At 42.1% G+C, this 23,953-nt stretch overlaps 2 protein-coding genes across 11 annotated transcripts in view; one reads left to right on the top strand and one right to left on the bottom strand.

Moving 5' to 3' along the window:
- The window catches only part of LOC126999804 (carbohydrate sulfotransferase 1-like), a 99,585-nt gene that overhangs the window by 39,847 nt on the left and 35,785 nt on the right, over positions 1-23,953 (top strand). Inside the window, exons 1-2 of one of the 3 annotated variants that reach the window (XM_050862769.1) lie at positions 10,482-10,625; positions 12,836-13,809. The exons of 1 other annotated variant lie outside the window; for it this stretch is intronic. In XM_050862769.1, the coding sequence (XP_050718726.1) occupies positions 13,466-13,809 (344 nt within the window). In that variant the 5' untranslated portion in view covers positions 10,482-10,625; positions 12,836-13,465. Of the gene's footprint in view, positions 1-10,481; positions 10,683-12,835; positions 13,810-23,953 lie in introns of those variants that run through there. One more of the 3 variants, XM_050862768.1, reaches the window with a different exon arrangement.
- Positions 1-23,953, bottom strand: part of LOC126999805 (solute carrier family 35 member G1-like) — a 134,508-nt gene that overhangs the window by 83,481 nt on the left and 27,074 nt on the right. Inside the window, exon 1 of one of the 8 annotated variants that reach the window (XM_050862774.1) lies at positions 9,453-10,137. The exons of 6 other annotated variants lie outside the window; for them this stretch is intronic. The gene's annotated coding sequence lies outside the window, so the exon portion shown is untranslated. Of the gene's footprint in view, positions 1-9,452; positions 10,138-23,953 lie in introns of those variants that run through there. One more of the 8 variants, XM_050862777.1, reaches the window with a different exon arrangement.

Below are 23,953 nucleotides of genomic sequence, written 5' to 3'. Positions count from 1 at the left end.
GCTTTGTTTCTGTTCTTGTTAATGTGTTTTTTTTCTTATTCGTCTTCTTTCTTTCTTCCTTCTTTTCTTTATCTTCTTCTTCTTCTTCTTCTCCTCCTACTGCGTCCAAGCACCTTGACCACGCTACTCCAAGGTCACCATGAGAGAGAGATTTACATAGATTTACATAGAAAATCAGACCACACAGACCCCATGGTCCAGACTTGGTGGTCTGTCCTTAAACCTAAGTGATTTTACATTAATCAGAAGACTCCAAAACGTTGCATTTCTGCTCTAGTTGATATTAAGTTGAAGGAAGTGACGGTCGAGCTTATTTTTGAAGGAGTCAATCGTGTTACACTGGACCACTGATGGTGGAAGCTTATTCCATTCTCGCACTACAACGTTGGTGAAGAAAAATTTGGTGCAATCTGAATTTACTTGTCTACATCTGAGTTTTACGCCATTGTTCCTCGTGCGCAGACTGTCATCGATCATAAACAATGTTGATCTGTCTACATTCGTGAAACCATTAAGTATTTTAAAACATTCGATCAATTTTCCTCGGAGGCGACGTTTCTCAAGAGAACATGTTAAGGATAGAAAGCCTTTCTTCGTAGGATTTGTTGCGCAAGGAAGGATCATTTTCGTTGCCCGACGCTGAACACCTTCTAATTTAGCAATATCCTTTGCATGGTGGGGGACCAAAACTGTACCGCATATTCCAAGTGGGGTCTGACTAAACTGTTGTAGAGCGAGTATTACATCTTTATTCTTGAATACAAAGTTTCTTTTAATGAAGCCCAACATTCTGTTCGCTTTATTTGCTGCATCGATGCATTGCTGTGAGAATTTGAGGTTTGACGCGATTTTGACCCCCAAGTCTTTGACGCATTGAACGCTTTTGAGTTTAACGCCGCGCATTTCGTATTCGAACTTCTTATTCCTCGTTCCAACTTGAAGGACCTGGCACTTGTCTACGTTAAAGGGCATCTCCCATCTATCCGACCAAGCTGAAATTTTGTGCAAATCCTCTTGGAGGCTTTGCCTGTCTTCGTCAGTGAGAACCGAGTTACCAATCTTTGTGTCGTCTGAGAGAGAGAGAGAGAGAGAGAGAGAGAGAGAGAGAGAGAGAGAGAGAGAGAGAGAGAGAGAGACCCCAAAAATATATATATAAAAATGCAAAGATAAGTCAAACGAAGACAGGTAAAGGTGAGCAAAAACCTGTTATCAATTACTACAGGTGTGTGTGTGTGTGTGTGTGTGTGTGTGTGTGTGTGTGTGTGTGTGTGTGTGTGTATATGTGTGTGTGTGTGTTTGTGTGTGTGTGTGTGTGTGTGTGTGTATATATGTGTGTGTGTGTGTGTGTGTGTGTGTGTGTGTGTGTGTGTGTGTGTGTGTGTGTGTGTGTGTGTATATGTGTGTGTGTGTGTGTGTGTGTGTGTGTGTGTGTGTGTGTGTGTGTGTGTGTGTGTGTGTGTGTGTGTATGTAATTCACCACGGCCCGATCGCAAGTTGGATTCGTAACCGCCAACAGGTACCCTCCCGACAGAGTAAGTGCTCATTTAGTCGATCTCTGGGCACTGCCAGGACCTCACACACCACACACCCCATCCCCCATGCTCAAGGGGAGACAGTAGCCACTCCTAGTCAACTGAAAGAATCCGGCCTAAGCGGGTTCGAACTGCCGCCCTGTCAGACCGTGAAGCCTGGCAGCGCAGCGCTCTACCAGTTGCGCCACGAAGAGGTGTGTGTGTGTGTGTGTGTGTGTGTGTGTGTGTGTGTGTGTGCGCGCATGATGGCCTTCAGGAATACAATTAGAGGACATAGAGAGGCGTAGAAAGGAGGAGGAGGAGGAGGAGGAGGAGGAGGAGGAGGAGGAGGAGGAGAAGAAAGAATAAGACTAGGAAGAAGAGGATGATAATAAGAAAAAAATGATGAAAAAGGAAAAAAAACAATACAAAATAAATAAATAAATAAATAAATACATAATCAAAGAAAACAAAATAAAGACAAGAATTAACATTATTGGTGATTGCTACAAATGTGTGTGTGAGCGAACTTCAAAGCTGGTACGAACAAAACCAACACGAACAGAGATACAACGAACAGAATCAAGAGGAGCAAAGTTAATACGAAAAAGAGCGAGTGTATTAATTGATCGCCATCCTCAGAGAGACTTCCACGTTAATCCATTCTAAATCCTTTGTGCGGAAGTAAAATGAAAACAACGAACATCAAAAGGAAGGGACTGTTATGTTATATTGCAGTGTGTGCGTGCGTGTGTGTGTGTGTGTGTGTGTGTGTGTGTGTGTGTGTGTGTGTGTGTGTGTGTGTGTGTGTGTGTGTGTGTGTGTTCTTCATTGTTTTCTTTTGTTTTCTTTTCTATGTCTGTTTTTCTTGTCCTCATTTTCCTCTTGCTGTATTTTAATCTACTTTTTCTACTTTTTCGTTCTTTCCAATACATTTTTTTCAGATTTTTTTTTTATTTCTTCTTATTTTTCTTATATTCCTTCCATCTCCTCCTCCTCCACCTCCTTCTTCTCCTAATTCTCCTCCTCCTCCTCCTCCTCCTCCTCCTCCTCCTCCTCGCTAAAATCTTTCAAGGTTGCGGACAATGACACTTCTTTATACGTCGCGACTTTTTTGGCGCACACACACACACACACACACACACACACACACACACACACACACAGACACATACATACACACAAAACAGATAATTCCGAGTTCTATTTTTCTCTTTCCTCACTCCATTTATCTGAGAGCAATTATTATTATTATTATTATTATTATTATTATTATTATTATTATTATTATTATTATTATTATTATCGTCCGGTGTCTCAGAAGTAAAAAGTGTGATGCTGATAACGTCTCTCTCTTGTTTATGTTAGAAAATTAATGAATATATACATCTGTGTGTGTGTGTGTGTGTGTGTGTGTGTGTGTGAGAGAGAGAGAGAGAGAGAGAGAGAGAGAGAGAGAGAGAGAGAGAGAGAGAGAGTTGGGATTAAGGGGTGTGGCGGATGCTGGGTTAGGAATATGTCAAAAGAGATTAAAGTGAAGGTCAGTGGGCGAGCAGGAAGGAGAGAAAGGAAAAAAGAAAGAAGGAAAGAAAGAAAGAGAAAATGAACGAGAGTAATAAAGGAAATAAAAGAAAGAATGAATGAAAGAAAAAGAAAGTATGAAAGAAGGAAAGAAGGAAGGAAGGAAAGAGTGTTAGAGAGAAAGAGAGTAAGCATAGAAGCAAAAATCGAAATTGAAAAGAAAGAAGGAAGGAAGGAGAGAGTGTAAGAGAGGAGAGAGAACATAAAGGTAGGAATCGAAATTGAAAAGAAACCAAAGGAAGGAAAATAAAATAAAACAAATATAACAACTAATTTATTCGACAAGGTGGAAGAGAAAGAGAAAAAAGAAATAAGAAAAGAAGACCAGAGTGGGAAAGTCGAATATAAAAAGAGAAGAGAAAATAACGATACTATATTGTTGGACACGAACATAAAAATAAAACCAGCCAAAGAGAGGAAGAAAAACAGAGAAAAAGAAAAAAAAAAGGGAAAAAGAAACGACAGGGAAAGCCCAAAGAGGAAAAAAAAGACAGTAAAAAAAAGAGAAAGAGAATTAGTGAAGAGAACTGCAATAGAAGATAAGTGGAAGAGAGGAAGAAAAGAAGAGAAAGAGAGAGAAAAAGAGGAAAGAAAACACAAAACCATAAAAACAGAGAGAGAGAGAAAGCAAAAGAAGGAGAAAAAGAGACTGTGGAAAAAAAAGAGAAAGAGAATTAGTGATGAGAACTGCAATAGAGGAAGAGATGAAGAGGAAGAAAGAAAAAGAGGAAAGAAAGCACAAAACCAAAAAAACAAAGAGAGAGAGAGAGAAAGCCAAAGAAGGAAAAAGGAGACAGTGAAAAAAAAAAAGAGAAAGAGAATTAGTGATGAGAACTGGGATGAGAAAACGGAAGATGCTAAGTGTGGGGGAGATAAAGAGAGATGAACGTTTACATTTATATACTTTTTCGTAGAGCGTTAAAGAGCAAGTTATGATAGAGGGAGGAAGGGGTGGGAAGGAGAGCAGGCGCGGAAAGCGAACGGAGATGCTTTGTTAACGCGGGAAGAAGAGATGAAGAGAAGAGGAGAGATGAGGAGAAGAGAGAGAGAGAGAGAGAGAGAGAGAGAGAGAGAGAGAGAGAGAGAGAGAGAGAGAGAGAGAGAGAGAGAATCCAGAAAGAGACAGTAACAGACACAAAGAGAAACAGAGAGAGAGAGAGAAAAGAGAAAGAGAGAGAGAGAGTTACAGGATGCAGACCATAAGAAAACGTGAAGTTGAGATGTGAAAATAATGGGACCAGCAAACAACACGCGCCCGACATAACCTGTTTAGTGTGAGGCGGTAAAGACCCACAACGAGAGAAGGAAGGAAGAGAAAAAGAGAAGAAAAAAAGAGAAAGAAAAACAGTTGAGGATGCGAGGCGCTGGAAACGGAAGATGCTGGTTCATAAGACGTCATCTCTATCATCAACACCATCATCATCATCATCATCATTATTGAAGTTTGTCAGTCATAAAAAAAATGAAAAAAAGAAAACAGGAAGGAAACAGACAGGTAGATAGATAGATAGAGATATATAGATAGACAGATAGATAGCCAGGTAGGTAGGTAGATAGGTAGATAGATTAAAATAGATATATAGACAAATTATACACACAAAAAACAAAAACAGGAGATAGATAGAAAGATAGATACAAGCAGCGATAGAGATACATAGATAAAGAGAGGAAGGAAGAGAGAAAGAGGCAAAGCAGACGAAAGAAAGAGAGAAAGAGAGAAAGAGAAAATGGAATAGTCAGGAACGAGAAATCTTGGGGAACTAGACTCCACCTTTGGGACGAGGCGGACGAAGGAGAAGAGAGGAGAAAGAGAGGAAGAGAAGAAGCATGATAAAGAAAGAAAGAGAGAGGGAAGAAGGAGAGACAAAGAAGGAAATACAAACGCGAGGCCACACTGATCAGAAACAGGAATAACAGACAGACACAGACAGAGAGAAACACAAATTTGACACACAAGAAGAGAAAAAGAAAGAGGAGAAAGAGAGAGAGGAAGCAAGATAAAGAAAGAAAGAAAGAGAAAAAAAGGAGAGACAAAGAAGGAGAGACAAACACAAGGCCACACTTACCAGAAACAGGAATAACAAACAGAGACAAAGAGAAACGCAAATTGGAAACACTAGAAGAGAAAAAGATAGGAAAAAAAAGAGAGAAAAAAAGAGAAGATTGAGAGAAACGCGAGTCTACTAATGAGAAACAGAGGAAAAAAGGAGGAAACAATAAACAACAACTCCAGCTAAAGAAGAGGAAAAAAAGGTAGAAAAACAAAAGGAAAGTTAGATAATTTAGTTCAGGAAAATCGTGTTGCACTAGGAAATAAAAACACAAACAAGAAGCAATTGAAAAAAAAGAAAGAGGGATGGAGAGATAGAAGGAGAAGAAAGAGATAAAAATGAGAGGATATTGGAGATGAGAAAAACACACAAACACAGGGAAAGAGGAAGCAATGAAGAGAAAGAGGGAGGTAGAAGGATAAAAGAGAGATAGAGGAAATGATACTGAAGACAAAAAAAAAAGAAAACAGGAAGAGAGAAAAAGACAGATAAACTTAAATAGACAGAGAAGAAGAACGAATGAAAAAGGAAAGAAGAGAAAAGAAGATAATTACAGAAGAGAAAGAGGGAGATAGAGGAAATGTTACTTAAGACAAAAAAAAGAAAACAGGAAGAGAGAAAAACAGATAAACTTAAATAGACAGAGAAGAAGAACGAATGAAAAAGGAAAGGAGAGAAAAGAAGATAATTACAGAAGGAAAGAGGAGAGAGAGGAAATGATACTGAAGAAAATAAAAGAAAACAGGAAGAGAGAAAAAGACAGATAAACTTAAATAGACAGAGAACGAAAAAAAGGAAAGGAGAGAAAAGAAGATAATTACAGAAGAGAAAGAGGGAGATAGAGGAAATGGTACTTAAGATAATAAAAGAAAACAGAAAGAGAGAAAAAGACAGATAAACTTAAATAGACAGAGAAGAAGAACGAATGAAAAAGGAAAGGAGAGAAAAGAAGATAATTACAGAAGGAAAGAGGAGAGAGAGGAAATGATACTGAAGAAAATAAAAGAAAACAGGAAGAGAGAAAAAGACAGATAAACTTAAATAGACAGAGAAGAACGAAAAAAAGGAAAGGAGAGAAAAGAAGATAATTACAGAAGAGAAAGAGGGAGATAGAGGAAATGGTACTTAAGATAATAAAAGAAAACAGAAAGAGAGAAAAAGAAGAAGAACGAAAAAGGAAAGAAAAAAAGAAAGAACTCTGGAAATAATACAAGAAATTAGAAAGAGAGAAAGAAACATACACACAGACCAAAGTAAAAGAATTCAATTTACGAAGTGGAGAATCAGAAAAAAAGGAGAAAGCAATTAAGAAGAGAAAGAAAATAGAAAGAAGGGGAGAAATAGATGCTTAGGAGAGTAATATAAAAGAAAAGAAACATAGAGAGATGAGGAGTTACATTTACAACACAGAGCATCGGGAAACGAAGACAACCAAGAAAAATAAATAAAAATGAGAAAGAGGAGAAGAAAGAAGACGCTGAGGGAAGGAAAATAAAAAGGAAATAGAAAAGAAAGAGAGACACAGAAAGACCAAATAAAAGACTTAAAATTACAACACAGATCAGGAACCAAAGAGAAGAGGAGAGAAAGAGAAAATACTGAGAGTTAATAAAGATGAAATACAAGAAAAAAAAAGATAAAAAACACACACAAGTAAACAGAGAATAAATGTTAACTACCGACGAGAGACGAAGATAAAAAAAAATGCTCAAAGGAAAGAGGAAGCTTCAGAGAAAGTAAGATAGAAGAGGAAGATAAGAAAAAAAAAAAAGAATGAAAGTGGAGCATCATGAAACCAGAGGAAGCGGATGAGACGGTGGAGAGAGTGAGAGGAAGAGGAGGAGGAGGAGGAGGTATGTGGAAAGAAGAGAAGGAGGAAGTTGAAAGAAGAGGAGGAGGAGGGGGAAAGAGAAAAGACTGAAAGAGGAAGAGAGGAGAAAGTGGAGGAGAAAGGAGGAGGAGGAGGAGGTTGGAGGAAAGAAGAGAAAGAGGAGAGAAAAGAAAGAAACAAGCGAGAGAGAGAGAAAGAAAGAAAGCGAGTAGAGAGGAAACAGGCTGAAAGAAAGAAGAGAAAGAGAATAGAAGTCTGGAAAAGAGAAACAATAAAAAAAAGATAAAAAGAGAGTAAAGAAGTTGAAGGAAAAAAAAAGAGAATGAGAAAAAATAAAGCAGTCTGGAGGGACATAATAAACAACAGAGAAAGGAAAAAAGAGAGGAGAGGGAGAGAAAGAAGAGAAAGAAAAATAAGATGAGAGAGAGACAGAGAGTAGAGAAGTTCTGAAGCAACATGATGAACTAGAGAGAAAGAGAGAGAGAAGAGAGATAGAAGAGAAAGAAGAAGAAGATATAGAAGAGAAAGGGAAAGAGAGGAGGAGGAGAAAGAAGAGAAAGAAAAATAAGATGAGAGAGAGACAGAGAGTAGAGAAGTTCTGAAGCAACATGATGAACTAGAGAGAAAGAGAGAGAGAAGAGAGAAGAGAGATAGAAAAGAAAGAAGAAGAAGATATAGAAGAGAAAGGGAAAGAGAGGAGGAGGAGAAAGAAGAGAAAGAAAAATAAGATGAGAGACAGAGAGTAGAGAAGTTCTGAAGCAACATGATGAACTAGAGAAAAAGAGAGAGAAGAGAAAGAAGAGGAGACAGAAGAAGAGATAGAACAGACGGATGCTACACAGGGAAAGGATTGGCTGGACGGAGTTAGTTGCATCTATCTCTCATCTTTAAAGGACCAAAACAGCATTTTCAGTCCGTCACACCCACACACACGCACACACACACACGCACACACACACACACACACACGGGGGTCAGCTGGAGGAAGATTTAAAGGGCACTTGTCCGCCACCACCAACAAAGAGGAAAAATATATTGCAAGGCGAACCAAATCACCCCGTAGGTAGACAGGTAGGTAGGCAGGTAGGCACAGGTAGATAGGCAGGTAGAAAGTGGTTTATGTACTTCCTTTCTCTCTCTACCTCCCTTCCTCTCTCTCTCTCTACCTCCCTTCCTCTCTCTCTACCTCCCCTCCTCTCTCTCTACCTCCCTTCCTCTCTCTCTCTCTACCTCCCTTCCTCTCTCTCTCTCTTCCATCCTCTCTCTCTTTACCTCCCTTCCTCTCTCTCTTTACCTCCCTTCCTCTCTCTCTACCTTCCTTCCTCTCTCTCTTTACCTCCCTTCCTTTCTCTCTACCTCCCTTCCTCTTTCTCTCTCTCGTTCGTCATCTCCCTCCCTCCTCCCTCCTTCAATCATGTCTTCCTCACTTATAAGCTTCCTTTCTCCCTCCATCCCTCCCTCTCTCTCTCTCTTCCTTCCTCCTCCAGTATGTCTCTCCTTCCTCCTTCCTCGGTACTTCCTTTCTCTCCCTCTCTCTATCTCACTTATAATAATTTAAAGATTGTGTGTGTGTGTATGTAAGTATGTGGAACTGAATTAAGGGAGAAAAAAATATATAAAACAAAAAGAGAAAGAGTTATGAAGAAAAAAAGACAGAAAGAAAAAGAGACAGAAGAGAGATAGACAGGGAAGGAGAGACATAAAAAAAGAGAAAGAGAAAAGAGAAAGAGATACGCAGAGAAAAGGAAGCTGAGAGGGAGACGAAAAGCCTGTTAGTCCGCCCGTCGTCCGCCAGAGAGCAAGCTGGGTTGTGAATCGGATTACAGAGCGGGAGAACACAGAGGTGGCCAACCCGTCTTGCCCTTGCCGAGACTAAACAAAAGGTGAAGGCAACAGTGAAGGGAAGCAGGGTAGGGTAGGGAGGGGAGGGAAGGGAAGGGTAGGGTAGGGTAGGGAAGGGAAGGGATGGGAATGGAAGAGAAGGGAAGGGAAGGGGAGGGGAGGGGAAGGGAGGAAAGGGGCTGTAGGGAAGGGAAGGCAAGGGAAGGGTAGGGTAGGGTAGGGATGGGTAGGGAAGGGATGGGAAGGGAAGGGTGAAAGACAAAGGATGATGGGTTGAATAATGGGTTTGCAGAGAAGAGAAGAGAGGAAGGAAGGCAGGAAGGAAAGTAGAAAGCAAGGAAATAATGAAGAAAAGAAGGAAGGAAACAAGGAACCAAGGAAGAAAAAAGAAAGAAAATAAACATGAAAGAAAAAAGAAATGAGGAAAGGAAGGAAGGAGGAAAGAAAAGAGAAGGAGAGAGAGAGAGAGAGAGACCAAAGACTAAAAAAAGAAGAAAAAGAAGAAAGAAAAAATGACTGCGATAATCTACAAATCCTTCCCGTAGACTATAACACACACACACACACACACACACACACACACACACACACACACACACACACACACACTTCCCCTCCTCTAACTCGTGTGCGTACCCTTTGATCCATGTAGACCTTTGGCTCGTGTACACTTCTATCTCTTCATCTGAGTGCCACGGGGGCGTCAAGGGGGAGGGAGGCACTGAAGAGGCACTGATGAGGCACTTTGGCACTCCTCTGAAACTTAGAACTTGAGATAAAACTTGAGACTCCACCTGGATGTTAATTAAAGGTGTGGAAGGTGTGTGGACTTCTTTCTGCTACTCTTTCTACTTCCTCCCTCATTCTCCTCTTCCTCTTCCACTTTCTCTGTGTCTTCCTCTTCCTTCTTCTGCTAATTTGTTCCTCCTTTACTCTTTCAATTGTTCCTACTTCTTCTCTTCCTCTTCCTCCTCCTCCTCCTTCTGCTAATGTGTTCTTCCTTTACTCTTTCACTTGCTCCTCCTCCTCCTCTTCCTCTTCGTCTTCCTCCTCCTCTTCTTCTTCCTTCTTCTACTGTTACTAATATATCTTTGTTCCTTGCCTCGTTGTGTTTCTTTCTCTCTCTCCCTTTCATCCCATTTTCTTTATTTTTCACCATTTCTCCTCCTCCTCCTCTTCTCCTCTCTTCTTCCTCTTTTTTATGTTCATTTTATTATATTTTTCTTCATTTTTCTTCTCGTTTGTTGTTTCCTCTTCTCCTCCTTCTATTTCTCCTTTTCTTCCTCCTGATCCTTTTTTCCCCTCTTCTCTTTCTCTTTCTCCCTCTTTTATGTCTCTGAATCTTCTCTTTCATTCCACTTTCTTTCTCTTCTTCTTCCTCCTCCTCCTCCTCCTCCTCCTCCTCCTCTTCTTCTTCCTTGCCCTTCACCCCTTGTTCAAAACGTAAATAACAGAATGCAGGGCGATGGTATAATCTCTCTCTCTCTCTCTCTCTCTCTCTCTCTCTCTCTCTCTCTCTCTCTCTCTCTCTCTCTCTCTCTCTCTCTCTCTCTCTCTCTCACCTCCTCCTCCTCCTCCTCCTCCTCTTCTTCTCTCCTCCCTCAGCATCCCTTCTCTCCACCTCCACATCCCTCTCTCCCTCCAAGTCCCCTCTTCTGAACCTCCTCCTCCTCCTCTCGCGCCCCCCCTCAGGCCGTCCCCCGTCGCAGCGCCTCGCCACTCAGTCTTCCTCTGGACCTCGTGACGGGCACACCTATCGCCCTGTGCCTCCGTGGACTCCCTCGACCCTGGACTCTGCTTGACACTCTCGTACGCCGCGCGAGTTCGATTGAATCTCACCTCGCGTTCTCCGTCCGGATTGTTTTCGTAATCTTTTTCTTTGTTCTGCTTTTCTTTTTTTCTCTTTTTTAGTGACGTTGTGGTATTGTCGTTGTTCTCTTTGTGTTCTTTTTTTTACGTTCAGTTCGCTTTCGTTAGTCTCGTTCTCGTTTTCTTCGCGTTCGTGTTCTTTCGTTCTCGAGTGTTCAGTGACCTTGTGTTGTGTTGTATAAGATAGAGACTGAGTTCTTGTTCTGTCTCTGGTTACGTTCTTTACACGTTCACCTTGCTTTCGTTCTCGGTATCACCTTCGCCTGCACGTTCACTTCTTCAGGAGCTCGAGAACTTAGTGACCTTGTGGAGTCTTGTTTTCACTGTGCTTACGTTCTTATGGGCACAGTTCCCTCTCGCCCTTAGTGCCGTTCTCGCCTTCCTCACGTTCTTCTTCAGGAGCTCGAGAACTTAGTGACCTTGTGGAGTCTTGTTTACGCTGTGTTTACGTTCTTATAGGCACCGTTCTCTCTCGCCCTTAGTGCCGTTCTCGCCTTCCTCACGTTCTTCTTCAGGAGCTCGAGAACTTAGTGACCTTGTGGAGTCTTCTTTACACTGTGTTTACGTTCTTATAGGCACCGTTCTCTCTCGCCCTTAGTGCCGTTCTCGCCTTCTTCACGTTCTTCTTCAGGAGCTCGAGAACTTAGTGACCTTGTGGAGTCTTGTTTACGCTGTGTTTACGTTCTTATAGGCACCGTTCCCTCTCGCCCTTAGTGCCGTTCTCGCCTTCCTCACGTTCTTCTTCAGGAGCTCGAGTGTTCAGTGACCTTGTCGAGTGCTAGGGTACAAGGACGGGAGTGAGAGTTCTTGTTCTTGTTCTTGCTGGGACTTGCTACTACTTTTTGTTTGTTTTTCCGCTCCTGTTGCTTCTGGTGGTTTTGTTTCTGTGGCTAGTGCGTGTGTGTGTTGGTTTGTGTGTGTGTTTGTGTGGGTGGGGTGGTGCGTGGTCCGAGCTCCGAGGAACAAGTTTTTGAATAGTTGGATGTTTTGTCGGACAGTCAGTTAGATGGTCAGTTCAGTCAGTCAGTTAGTCAGTCAGTCAGTCGGTTACATAACTCCGAGGCATTGTTTTTTTAGAATGGTTGGTGTTTAGTCAGTCAGTCAGTCAGTTAGTTAGTTAGTTAGTTAGTTAGTTAGTTAGTCAGTCAGTCAGTCAGTCAGTCAGTCAGTCAGTCAGTCAGTCAGGAGGAGGAGGAGGGGCAGAAGAGGGGACTTGGAGGTAGAAAGGGATGAGGACGTGGAGAGAAGGGATGCTGAGGGAGGAGAAAAGAAGAAGAGGAGGAGTGAGTTAGTCAGTCAGTCAGTCAGTCAGTCACTCAGTCAGTCAGGAGAAGGAGGAGGGGCAGAAGAGGGGACTTGGAGGTAGAAAGGGATGAGGACGTGGAGAGAAGGGATGCTGAGGGAGAAGAGAAGAAGAAGAGGAGGAGTCAGTTAGTCAGTCAGTCAGTCAGTCAGTCACATAACTCAGTAAGGCAACTCCACTTTTTACGGTGACTCCAGCAGGGCGAGGTAATTACAAAAGGGAAAAAAAAAGTTACCAGTTCCATGGAATTTATGTCATGCACTGTTGCGATTTTTGCCTGATAAATGCGTTGCGGTTTTAGGTCACTGTTCTCGTTGTCTTTCTTGTTGTGAGTGACTTGCGTGTGTGTGTGTATGTGTGTGTATATGTGTGTGTGTGAGTAGGTTAGTTGGTTACCTGGTTTGAGAGGTTACAAGTCAAACGTACATTCTAATAATAACTTAAGGCAATAACCAGTAATGAGAACACAAATCAACGCTGAAAAATAGCCGTGACATGATGGATAAGAGAGATTGATGTAGGTAAGGGCCCTATTAGTAAACATTTCGTGGCTCAAGTACACACATTTGACAAGGCTTTCGTAGGAGTTGTGGGCATTTCCAGGAGTAGTTTTATGACCCTGGTGGTAGTTTGACCCTTCTTCTGTACCGTGAACCTAAAGAAACACTCACTGGAACCCGATTGACCCCCTCTTTGACCTTTAAAACTACTGATGTGATAAGAGAAAGTGTCTTGAAATACCGACCTATAAGAGATGGGTGATCGGAAATGGGAATGAGATAAAACGTTTCTGGAAGAGTAAAAGTTATGTAAACGTTAGTGATTAATAAGGAATTTCGTGCCACAGGAAGGACCAAACGACGCATAAATAGACACTGAAAGAAGAAGACAGAGAGAAAGACGGAAATTAATCAAAACAGAAAAGAAAACAGAAGAAAAAAACATAAAGAAACGCAGATGATTGTAAACTAGACTGAAAATTATCAAACACAAATAAAAGAAACACATATTAGCCAGTGAATTAACTCTGAACCGTCCTTCTGTGCCTTGGATTTTTGTTTGTGTGTTTGTGAACGTAACCAACGGGGCATCACACAAACAGGAGAGACACACCCACAGAGAAAGGGTCGCAAGCTCGGACGGAGAGGACAGGAACCTAACCTAACCTCACCAGAAGTTACACCCACATACAGAAAGGGTCGCAAGCTCTGACGGAGAGGGCAGGAACTTAACCTAACCTAACCTAACCTAACCTCACCAGAAATTACACCCACATACAGAAAGGGTCGCAAGCTCTGACGTAGAGGACAGGAACCTAACCTAACCTAACCTAACCTAACGTCGCCTCACCAGAAGTTACTCATCTCTCGGCAATGTTAACCCTGACTGCCGTGAGTGAGTTCGTGAGTACGTGAGTGAAAGAACAACAAGAACAAAATACTCATCGTCTTCATATACTCGACATTCAACCACGACCATGAGTGAAGGAGAGAACAAAACGACAACGATGACGACGACTACGGAGGGTCAGAAGGAGGAGACGACCCTATCCCACCCACAACCACGACCACCAACCATCCAAGAAGCGATACAGAACGCGGACGACCAGACAGAACAGAGGCAGGAGGACACCCATAGCACGTGCTCCTCCAACTCGTCCTCGTCCTCGTCCCAAGCCTCCTCGTCCTCGTCCGAAGGTGGTGGTGGTGGTGGAGGTGCCTCGGGCCAGGACGCCACCAGAGCCATCAACATCGAGGACTCGGACAAGAAATACGTCGTGATTGAGGCGAGCAAACCCAAGACGTGGCTGGCTGCATACAAGTTAGTTTCCCCTTCTTTTCTTTTTTCGTTCTCTGTGATTCTTTTTTTTTTAGTTATCGTTCTTCCTCTTCTTCTTTTTTTTGCTCTTGTTGTTGTTTATATTTTTTTTTTTGTTTCTTGTTCTTTATTTTCTTTTTCTGGTTGTTTTGTTTTTTGTTATTTCTTATTCATTATTCTTATTTTTCTTTTTGTTCTTGTTTTCTTGTTCTTGTTCTTCTTCTTCTGTATATACTAAATGGAGTCTGTATATTCTCTCTTCTTTTTTTATTTTAATATAAAGAAATAGGCTTTTTATCTATCTTATCTTCTCTCTCTCTCTCTCTCTCTCTCTCTCTCTCTCTCTCTCTCTCTCTCTCTCTCTCTCTCTCTCTCTCTCTCTTTATATGGGAGTCTACCTTTTCTTCTTCATCCTTAAGGGAATATTTTTTTTATCTTCTCTCTGCCTAAAAAGGAAGTCTCGTTAATCCTACTCAGGTTTGCCCATTAAGGGAAGGTCACAGTACACACACACACACACACACACACACACACACACACCAATCGGCACCTCCTCTTTAGCTATTGTTCAGCTAATAATAATATCAGAGGTGTGTGCGTGTGTGTGTGTGTGTGTGTGTGTAAAGTCCATATTCTTAAACATTTCGCGACTTACACACACACACACACACACACACACACACACACACACACACACACACACACACACACACACACACACACACACACACATCTGGTGAGGGCTTCGTAAAGGTCGTGGAAGGGGACTGGATGGTTACAAGGGGAAAGGGACGGAAAGGGGAGCTAATCGCCAGGGGAAATAAAGTATACGTGAGTTGAAGGGAAAGAGAAAGGAAGGGAAAGGGAAGAGCTGAGGAAACAGAGGACAAGAGAGACTGCCGAAGGGAAAATGAGACAAGGGGGAAAGAGAGTCGAGATAAGACAAAATAAAGACAAAAAATGAAGTTAGGTAATAGTTAAAGATAAATGAAGATACGAGATTATATAGAAGAAGGGATGGATGTCAAATACATAGAGTATATTGTAATAGATACAGACGAGAGAAAGTCGAGAGAAGAATCTACAGGGATGATTGAGTAAGGAAAGAAGACTGATTGAAGGAACTTAAGCTCATGGAGAGGAACAAGGGGAGGATGACACGAAGAAAAACGAGAATATGGTAATTGTAATGGAAGAGAAGGAGAGAGAGAGAGAGGAAGGAAGGAGGGAGGGAGGGAAGGAAAAGTACATGACATAACCGGCTGTAACAGACTGATGACGATAATAGATGGTTAATAGGATAATAGGCAGCAGATAAACGAAGCTTTGGTAATACTAATGGAAGGGAAATGGAAAGTATGGTTATTGGTGAAAGTATGGTTGTAATGTATGGTAGAAACTAATGATGGGAGGAGGAATTTGTGGAGTGGTGGAAGAATATATATTTAGTAATGGGAAAGAAAGGAGAATCAGGTGAAGGGGAGGAAGGACGAATCGGAAAAAAAAACAGAAAGGGAAAAAGGAAAAAGGGATAGAACTGATAATAGGAGAAATGGGGGAAGGGAGAAGGATTCGTATTTGGTAATGGGGAAAGGAACGGAAAAGCAGGTGGGAAGGGGTAAAAGGATGAATAGGGAGAAACAGAAGGGAAAAAGGGAGAAGGAAAAAATTATAAAGGGAGGAAGAGGAAGAGAGGAGGGGAAAGATCACCCATTTGGTAACAGGAAAGAAAAATCACGTTGGAATAGGGAAAAGGATAAATGGGGAAAAGCAGAAGGGGGATATTATGGATACTTTTAAGAATAGGGATGGAAGAAAATAGTGAAGAAAAAGGGAGAAAGGGGGACACCTGTAGATGATTGCAAAGGGAGAGGGGAGGAAAATGGAGTTAATTACCTGAGAGAATTTTAACTACATGTGAATTGAGGGAAAAGGAAAGGGAATAGGATGAGGAAAGGGAGATTGCTTACAGGAAAATGGAAGAGAATAGGGAAGAGAAACGGGAAAGGGGGACACCTGTAGATGGTTATAAAGGGAGAGGGGAGGAAAACGGAGCTGATTACCTGAGAGAATTTGAAGTACATGTGAACTGAAGGGAAAGGAAAGGGAGAGGAAAGGGGAGACTGACCACAGAAAAATGAGACATGAGAAAAGAATAGAAAAAAAGGAGAAATTAAAACAAGGCAGAGGACGAAGGAGGAAGGTGAAGAAAGGAAGGAGAGAACGATTGAAGGAGAGAAAATGACAACGGGGAAAAGTGGAAATAAAATAAAGTAAAAAAAAAAATAATGTTGGAAAAATAAAATATAAGAAAGAAGAATAGAGGGAAAAAAAGTCAGTTAACGGAAAACGAAATATTGCAAGGATAAAATGGAGAGAAAGAAGAGATACCTTGAAAAAGTGTGTAATTGGAAAGGGAAAATAGGAAAGGGTGGGGAGGGGAGGAAGGGAGGGATACAGGTGGGGAGAAATAATGAAAAACGAGATGGGAGAGAAAACGAGGAAGGGAGAAAAATACGAGAGGGGAGGAAAGGGGAAACTGACGCTCAAAAGAGAAGAAAAAAAATATTGATGTGGAGGGGAAGTGAGGAATAATGGGAAACAAAACACAAAATAAATGAAAAAAAAATAACTAAGAAAAATGCCTAAGGTAAATGTATCTCTAGCTAAGGTAAGCGAAAAGAAGGGAGGGAGGGAGTTATGACTAAGGCAAATGGAGTAAGGTAAGGGAAAGAAAGGAAGGGAATTATGCCTAAGGTAAATGGGTCTCTAGTTAAGGTAAGCAAATAGAAGGGAGGGAGAGAGTTATGATTAAGGTAAATGGCTCTATGGAGTAAGGTAAGGGAAAGGAAGGAAGGAGAGAGTTATGCTTAAGGTAAATGGATTCTAGATAAGGTAAGCGAAAAGAAGAGAGGGAGGGAGTTCTGATTAAGGTAAATGGCTCTATGGAGTAAGGTAAGGGAAAGGAAGGAAGAAGAGAGTTATGATTAAGGTAAATGGATCTATGAAGCAAGGTATGGGAAAGGAAGGGAGAGAACAGATCTATATGCTAAGGTAAGGGAAAGGAAGGAGAAAGTTATGATTAAGGTAAATGGATCTATGAAGCAAGGTATGGGAAAGGGAGAGAACAGATCTATATGCTAAGGTAAGGGAAAGGAAGGAAGAGAGAGTTATGCCTAAGGTAAATGGGTCTATAGGTAAGGTAAGGGAAAGGTAAACGCCTAACAACACTCATATCAGTCCCTGTCTGCGCTGCCTGGCGGGGGGCGGGTTACCTCCCTACACCTGGGTCGCGGCTCATCCCTCCCCTTCACCTGTGGACGCGGCGCGGTAATGACCTGACCTACCTGTCCTGGGGGAGGGGGGGAAGGGGGGAGGGTGTGGGCGTGGGTATTTGTATTTGAAAGAGTGAATATTTCCCTATCTGCATCGTGTATTAATTTCCTTTCTTCCTCTCTTCCTTTCCTATCCGTTGTCCTAATCTCTACACTCTTTCCTCTACTTTCCTTTCTGTTGTCCTCTCTTTCTCTCTATCTTCTCTTCCTCCTTCTTTCCTTCCTTCTTTCAGCGCCTATTCTCTTATCTACATCGCTTCCTTCCTTTCGTTTTCCTTTCTCTCTCTCTCTCTCTCTCTCTCTCTCTCTCTCTCTCTCTCTCTCTCTTAATCCTTATCTTCATCTCATCTCTCCCTTCCACTTCCTTTCTTCTCTTCCTTTGCTCCATCACCCACTTCTTTCCTTCCTCTTTTCCTTTCCTTCTTCTATTCTTTCTCTGTTTCTCTTCCTCTGTATCATTATCTCTTCCTCCTTCCCTTCTTCCCCTTTTCTCTCCTCAGGTATAACACGTCGTAAAGCCTAACAGGTGCGATAAAAATTGTATTACCTGAGTATTACCTGACCTTACCTGGCCTTCTCTCTCTCTCTCTCTCTCTCTCTCTCTCTCTCTCTCTCTCTCTCTCTCTCGAACACGAACACACACACACACACACACACACACACACACACACATCCGGACCCAGGTTGAAGTTTTTGGAAAGGTCAACCGGTTGCCCCTTCCTCCTCCTCCTCCTCCTCCTCCTCCTCCTCCTCCTCTTCCATCTCCTACTCTTCCATCTCCTCTCTTCCTCCTGTCACTTGCATTTCACATCTACGCAACAGCCTCCACCTCCTCCTCCTCCTCCTCCTCCTCCTCCTCCTCCTCCTCCTCCTCCTCAAAATGACACTCGGCATTACTTTCACTTTCAGAATAACATCTCTTGCCATTAACAGGTTTTCGGGGCATCTCCTCCTCCTCCTACTCCTCCTCCTCCTCCTCTTCCTCTCCTCCTCCTCCTCCTTTGGGTTATTTGGGGCACCGCCATTCTCGCCCACGCGTTATTGTTTTCCTGTTTTGTTTTTGTTTTCGTGACGCTTTGCTTTTTTTTTTTTTTGATTTAATGAGGTTTTTGTTATTCCCTCTCTCTCATACACACACACACACACACACACACACACACACACACACACACACACACGAGGTAAAGAGATTGAAGTTCGGGAGAGAAAGAAAGAAAGAAGAAAAGAAAGAAAGGAAGGAAGTACTGAAGGAAGAACGGAAGGAAGGAAGGAAGGAACGTAAAAAATAAAGAAAAAAAAGTTAGGAAAATGAAGGAAGATCAAAAGTAATGAAGGAAAGAAAGAAGGAAGCCATCTGATTATAGAATGATTGAAGGAAAGAAGGATGGAAAGGAAGGAAGGAAGGACAGAATCAAGCCATGGGATTATAGAAGGAAGGAATGAAAGAAGGAAGGAAGAAATAGTGAGAAAAAAAATGAGTGTAGGAAGGAAGGAAAGCAGAAAGCGCCCTCAAACACACACACGCCCAGGTAAGCGATCACTAATTAAGGCGGCAGGTGGGAGGGGGGCGCGGCTCACCTGCATACACCTGGACAGCCAACTCGAGGCAGAGGTGGAGCATCGCTAAGGGGGGTAGAGGGGAAGAAGAGGGGCGGGGTATGTGTGGGCGAAGGAGGAGGAGGAGAAGAGAGGAGGAGAGAAGGGGTGGTGCTTGCTGAGGAGAAATATGAGAAGGGAAGAGGAGGGAAGGAGAGGAGGAGGAGGAGAGAGAAGAGAAAAAGAAGGATAAAAAAGTGGGAACGGAGGAGAGGTGAAAGGATGGAGGAAAAGGAAGGGAAGGGAGAAGGAAAAGGAGAAAAAGAGAGAGCGAAAGAGAGAAGGGAGGGGAAGGGAGAGAAGGAAGGGAATGGAAAGGAAGGGGAAGAAAGAAAAGGGATAATGGAGGGAAAGGAGAAATAAGATAAGGAAGGGGAAGAAAGGGAAGAAAGATAAAGGGAAAGAGAGAAAAGAGAGGGGAGGTGGGCGAGGAAAAAGAGGGAGGGAATGGAGAGGAAGAGAAGAGAGGAAGGAAAAATAAATGGAGAAGGGAGAGAAAGGAGAAGTAACAGAAGGAAGGGGGAAGGCGGGAGAGAAGGACAAGGGAAAAGGGAGAGAAGAGAGAGAGAGAGAGAGGGTAGAAAAGAGGGGGAGGGGAGAGAATGGAGGGAATGGAAAGGAAAAGAGAAGAAGAAGGGGAAGGAAGAGAAGGGAGAACGGAGAAAAGATAAATAAGATAAGGAAGGGGAAGGAGAAGAAAGATAAAGAAGAAGGGAGATAAGAGAGAGAAGGGATAGGAAGGGGGAAGGGAGGGGAAGAGGAGGGGAAGGGGGGGAAGGGTTCTAGGTGGTCAGACATAAGCAAAACGGTACCAGGACCTTGAATTGATCCCTCCTCCTCCTCCTCCTCTTCCTCCTCCTCCTCCTCCTCCTCCTCCTCCGTAGTCGATGTTATTTTCCTCTCCATTCTGAGTTATTTTAAACATTACCCAAATCATCACCACCACCACCACTATCACCACCATCATCATCACCACCACCTCCATTACCCTTTTCTAGTCAACATCATCACCACAAACACCTCCATTACCGTATTCTAATTATCACCACCACCAAGCTCATCACCACAATCACCTTCATCACCAAATTCATCACCGGATCTCCTCTTTTCATCACCACTTCATCTCCTCCAGAGCAGAATGTGAATGGATGTCATCACCACCAATATCATCACCTTCTCCTCCTCCTCCTCCTCTTCCTCTTGTTTTCTTACTTCTCTTCTTTCTCCTCTTTCTTCTCCTCTTCTGAGTTTTATTGTTTATTTTTTTTCTCTTCATCTTTCTCTTCTTATTATTGGTATTCTTCTTCTCCTCTTCCTCATTATTCTTCTGTTTATTCTCTTTTTCTTATTATTTTTTTATTGTTTGAATTCCTACTCGTCTTTATCCTTATTGTTTTTATTCTCCTCCTCCTCCTCCTCCTCCTCCTCCTCCTCTTCCTTCTCTTTCTTTTCTTCTTCTTTTATTTAGTGTCAATGTATTCTCTCTTCATATATATTATTATTATTGTCAATCTTCAATTCCTCCTCCTCCTCCTCCTCCTCCTCCTCCTCCTCCTCCTCCTCCTCCTCCTCTTCCTAAACAGCAGAAGGAGGAGGAGGAGAAGTGAAACTGACCAGCATGCAATGGCAGTCCTTGTGGCCAATTTTCCTCCTCCTCCTCCTCCTCCTCCTCCTCCTCCTCCTCCTCCTCCTCTTACTCCTTGCTTTGCTCTGATCAAGTTTTTGTCAATCGGCATCCCCTGCTTCTCCTCCTCCTCCTCCTCCTCCTCCTCCTCCTCCTCCTCCTCCTCCCCCTCCTCCTCCTCCTCCTCCTCCCCCTCCTCTTCCTCAATGTGCATGAGCCAAAATAGGCCGTTTGTATCCTATTATAAGGTCAACATTCCCATAACACCACCACCATCACCACCACCACCTCCACCACCACCACCTACATCACCACCACAACCACTACCACCATCACCAATCGCATCTCCACCACCACGATCACCATTCACTATATATATACACAACCACCATCATCACCATCATCACTACCATTTTCATTTCTTTATTGTATTTGTATTTTATTTTTTGTTGTATTAAAGAAAGAAAGTGAAAGAAAATGAAAGTTTAGTTCTGTGAAAGCCATTATTAACATCTCATTTCTATACGTAACATATTCTCTCTCTCTCTCTCTCTCTCTCTCTCTCTCTCTCTCTCTCTCTCTCTCTCTCTCTCTCTCTCTCTCTCTCTCTCTCTCTCTCTATCATTATTTTTGTATTATTATTTCCTTTTATCTCTGTTTCCTTTCTTCTCTCCTCCTTCCTGTCTATCTTTCTCTCTTATCTCCTCCATTTCTTCCTTTCTATTTTCCTTACACATATTTTATTTACGTCTTTGCTTGATGTGTTTCTTTTTGGCGTCTCTTCCATGCCCTTCTTTTATTCTTTCCTCCTCCTCTTCCTTCCTTCCTTCTCTCTCTCTCCTCATTCTCTTTCTCATCCTTCCTCAGTTTCTTCTTCCCATTCTTTCTTCCCTCCCAGCTTTCTTTTTTCTCCTTATCAACTTTCTCCTAAATCGTTCCTATCTTCGTGTTTCTTCTCTTTATTTCCCTCTTCCTCCTCCTCCTCCTCCTCCTCCTCCTCCTCCTTTCTCTCTCTCCCCTCCTCGTCCTTCTCTTTTTCCCCTCTTTCCAATCATCCTTCCACTCTCATAACAATATCCTTCTCCTTAATCGTTTCTTCCCTCCTCCTCCTTCTCCTCCTCCTCCTACTCCTCCTCCTCTTCTTCCATCTATCGTAATTTTACCTCCCTTTCATTTCTCTACCTCAACACCTGCTCCCTGCCGCCGCCTCCTCCTCCTCCTCCTCCTCCTCCTCCTCCTCGTCCTCGTCCTCGTCCTCCTCCTCCTCTTCCTCCTCCTTAACGTCAATTACCCTCCCAAAGTTGCCGTCTCCGCAGAAAAGAGAAAATGGAAGAGTAGAAGAAAGAAAAGAAGAACCAAGAAAACAGGAAATTAAGAGAGAAAGAGAAAGAGAAAGGAAAGCGTGGAAGAGACCAAGAAAGAGAAAATAGGAAAAGAAGGAAGTAAGGAAAAAACAGGAAAAGGGAAGAAAGGCGCAGAGAGAAAGTGGGAAAGAGCGAGAAGAATGAAAAGGAAAGAATGTAAGATGAAAATGACAAAAAAAGAGAAACAGAAAAGGAGGAAAGAAAGAAGATAATAAGGAGGAGAAAGTGTGAAAAATTGTACCCGAAAAAAACTTGCGAATTCTACCATGAAATAATAATAATAATAATAATAATAATAATAATAATAATAATAATAATAATAATAATAATAATAATAATAATAATAATAATAATAATAGGAGTAATAAGCATAATATTTTTTTCTTCTTCTCTCCTTCCTTCTTTGTTTCTCTAAAAAGTAAATACAAAATAAGACAGACAGAGAAAAAGAAAGAAGGAAGGAAAGAAAGGAAGAAAGAAATATACATAGAAGAAAGAAAGAAAAAAGAAAGAAAGGAAGGGAGGAAGAAAGAAAGAAATATACATAGAAAGAAAGAAAGAAAGAAAGAAAGACAGAATGAAAAAGAAAGAAAGAAAGAGGAGTGTGAAAATGAAACTGTAATTCTATAAAAAAAAAAAAAAACTTGAGGAAAAAAAAAATATTGAGTCAGTATCCAATTTTTTCCTTTTTTTTTTTTTTTTTTTACTATTCCACCCACACCACCACCACCACCACATTCATCACCTTCATCACCACCACCACCACCAGAGCCACCATCCTCACCACCACTTGCAGTCATCACCATCACCACCGCGCCCTCTGACCATCTCTCCCTTATCTAAATATCACCATCCTCATCACCACCACAATCATCACCATTATCACCACCCCCATCACCACCAAAACCACCATCCTCACTACCACTTACAGTCATCACCACCACCACACTGCCCTCCGTCCCTTACCCCCCCATCATCACCACCACCACCACCATTACCACCCCCCCCCCCACCACCACCACCACCATAAGCTCCTCAAATCACGACAAGTTCCAAGATGTTGCTGTTTTGAATTTTCCCTTTTTTTTTTTTTTCCTTCGTGTTTGTGCAAAAGTGAAAATGTTGGTGAGGTCGTTCGCTCTCCTCACCCTGTTTCCTCCCTCCCCTCCCCTCACCCTCCTTTCACCCTGTCCAACCCCTCTCCCCTTCCCCACCATGTCTCCAATCTCTTGTCTCTCTGCTTACCTTCCCCATCCCCTCCACACCCCGCTTGCCCTCTGGCTCGCCTTGGTCTTACAGTATGTAGTAGAACACAACCTCCCTCTCCCCCTTACTGTTAGGTAGAAATATATCAAGAGAAACAATCTTAAGTAGAACGGAATTTAGAAATGTACAAAAATAGAGGAATACAACATCTATCTATCTATCTATCTATCTATTTCTACTGATACAGCGTTCTTAACTCATTTATTTCGTTCTAACAAGGAAAAAAGGAAGATACAGGATGAAAAATGACAAGAGAAGGGAAAAAGAAGGAAAAAAAGGATAAATTATTGGGGTCTATATTTCCTCCGTGTTTTATGGCGAGAGATTGAGAGAGAGAGAAAAAAATATATATCTCTGATCGGAATTTTCTTCTGCTTCTCAGATTATATTTTTTCATTTTCTACTATATTTTATTTTTAACGAAGATGTGGCTGAGGACAGAAATGAAGGAGGAGGAGGAAGAGAAGGAGGAGGAGGAGGAGGAGGAGGAGGAGGATATGTCTTCACCTCAGGGCTCCCTTTTCTTCTTTTCTTCTCTCCTCTTCCTTCCTTACGCAATTTTTCTTCCCTTTTCCTGCCAACGTTCACAATCCAACCGTCTCTCTCTCTCTCTCTCTCTCTCTCTCTCTCTCTCTCTCTCTCTCTCTCTCTCTTGTAATATTTGGAAGGTAACTTATTACGGTCTTGGTGTGTGTGTGTGTGTGTGTGTGTGTGTGTGTGTGTGTGTGTGTGTGTGTGTGTTAGATAGATAGATAGAGAGAGAGCAAGAAACAGGAAATATATAATGCTCAGATAAACGAACAAATAAACAAACAAACAAAAACAAACCAAAAAAGGATATACGTGCATATAGGTCAATGAGAGAGAGAGAGAGAGAGAGAGAGAGAGAGAGAGAGAGAGAGAGAGAGAGAGAGAGAGAGAGAGAGAGAATAAACACTGACAAACGATGATAAAAAAAAAAA

Source organism: Eriocheir sinensis, chromosome 17 (genome assembly GCF_024679095.1).
Source record: "Eriocheir sinensis breed Jianghai 21 chromosome 17, ASM2467909v1, whole genome shotgun sequence".
Lineage (NCBI taxonomy): Eukaryota > Metazoa > Arthropoda > Malacostraca > Decapoda > Varunidae > Eriocheir > Eriocheir sinensis.
Note: the sequence above shows the minus strand (reverse complement) of the source record. Positions and strands in the feature narration are given on the sequence as shown.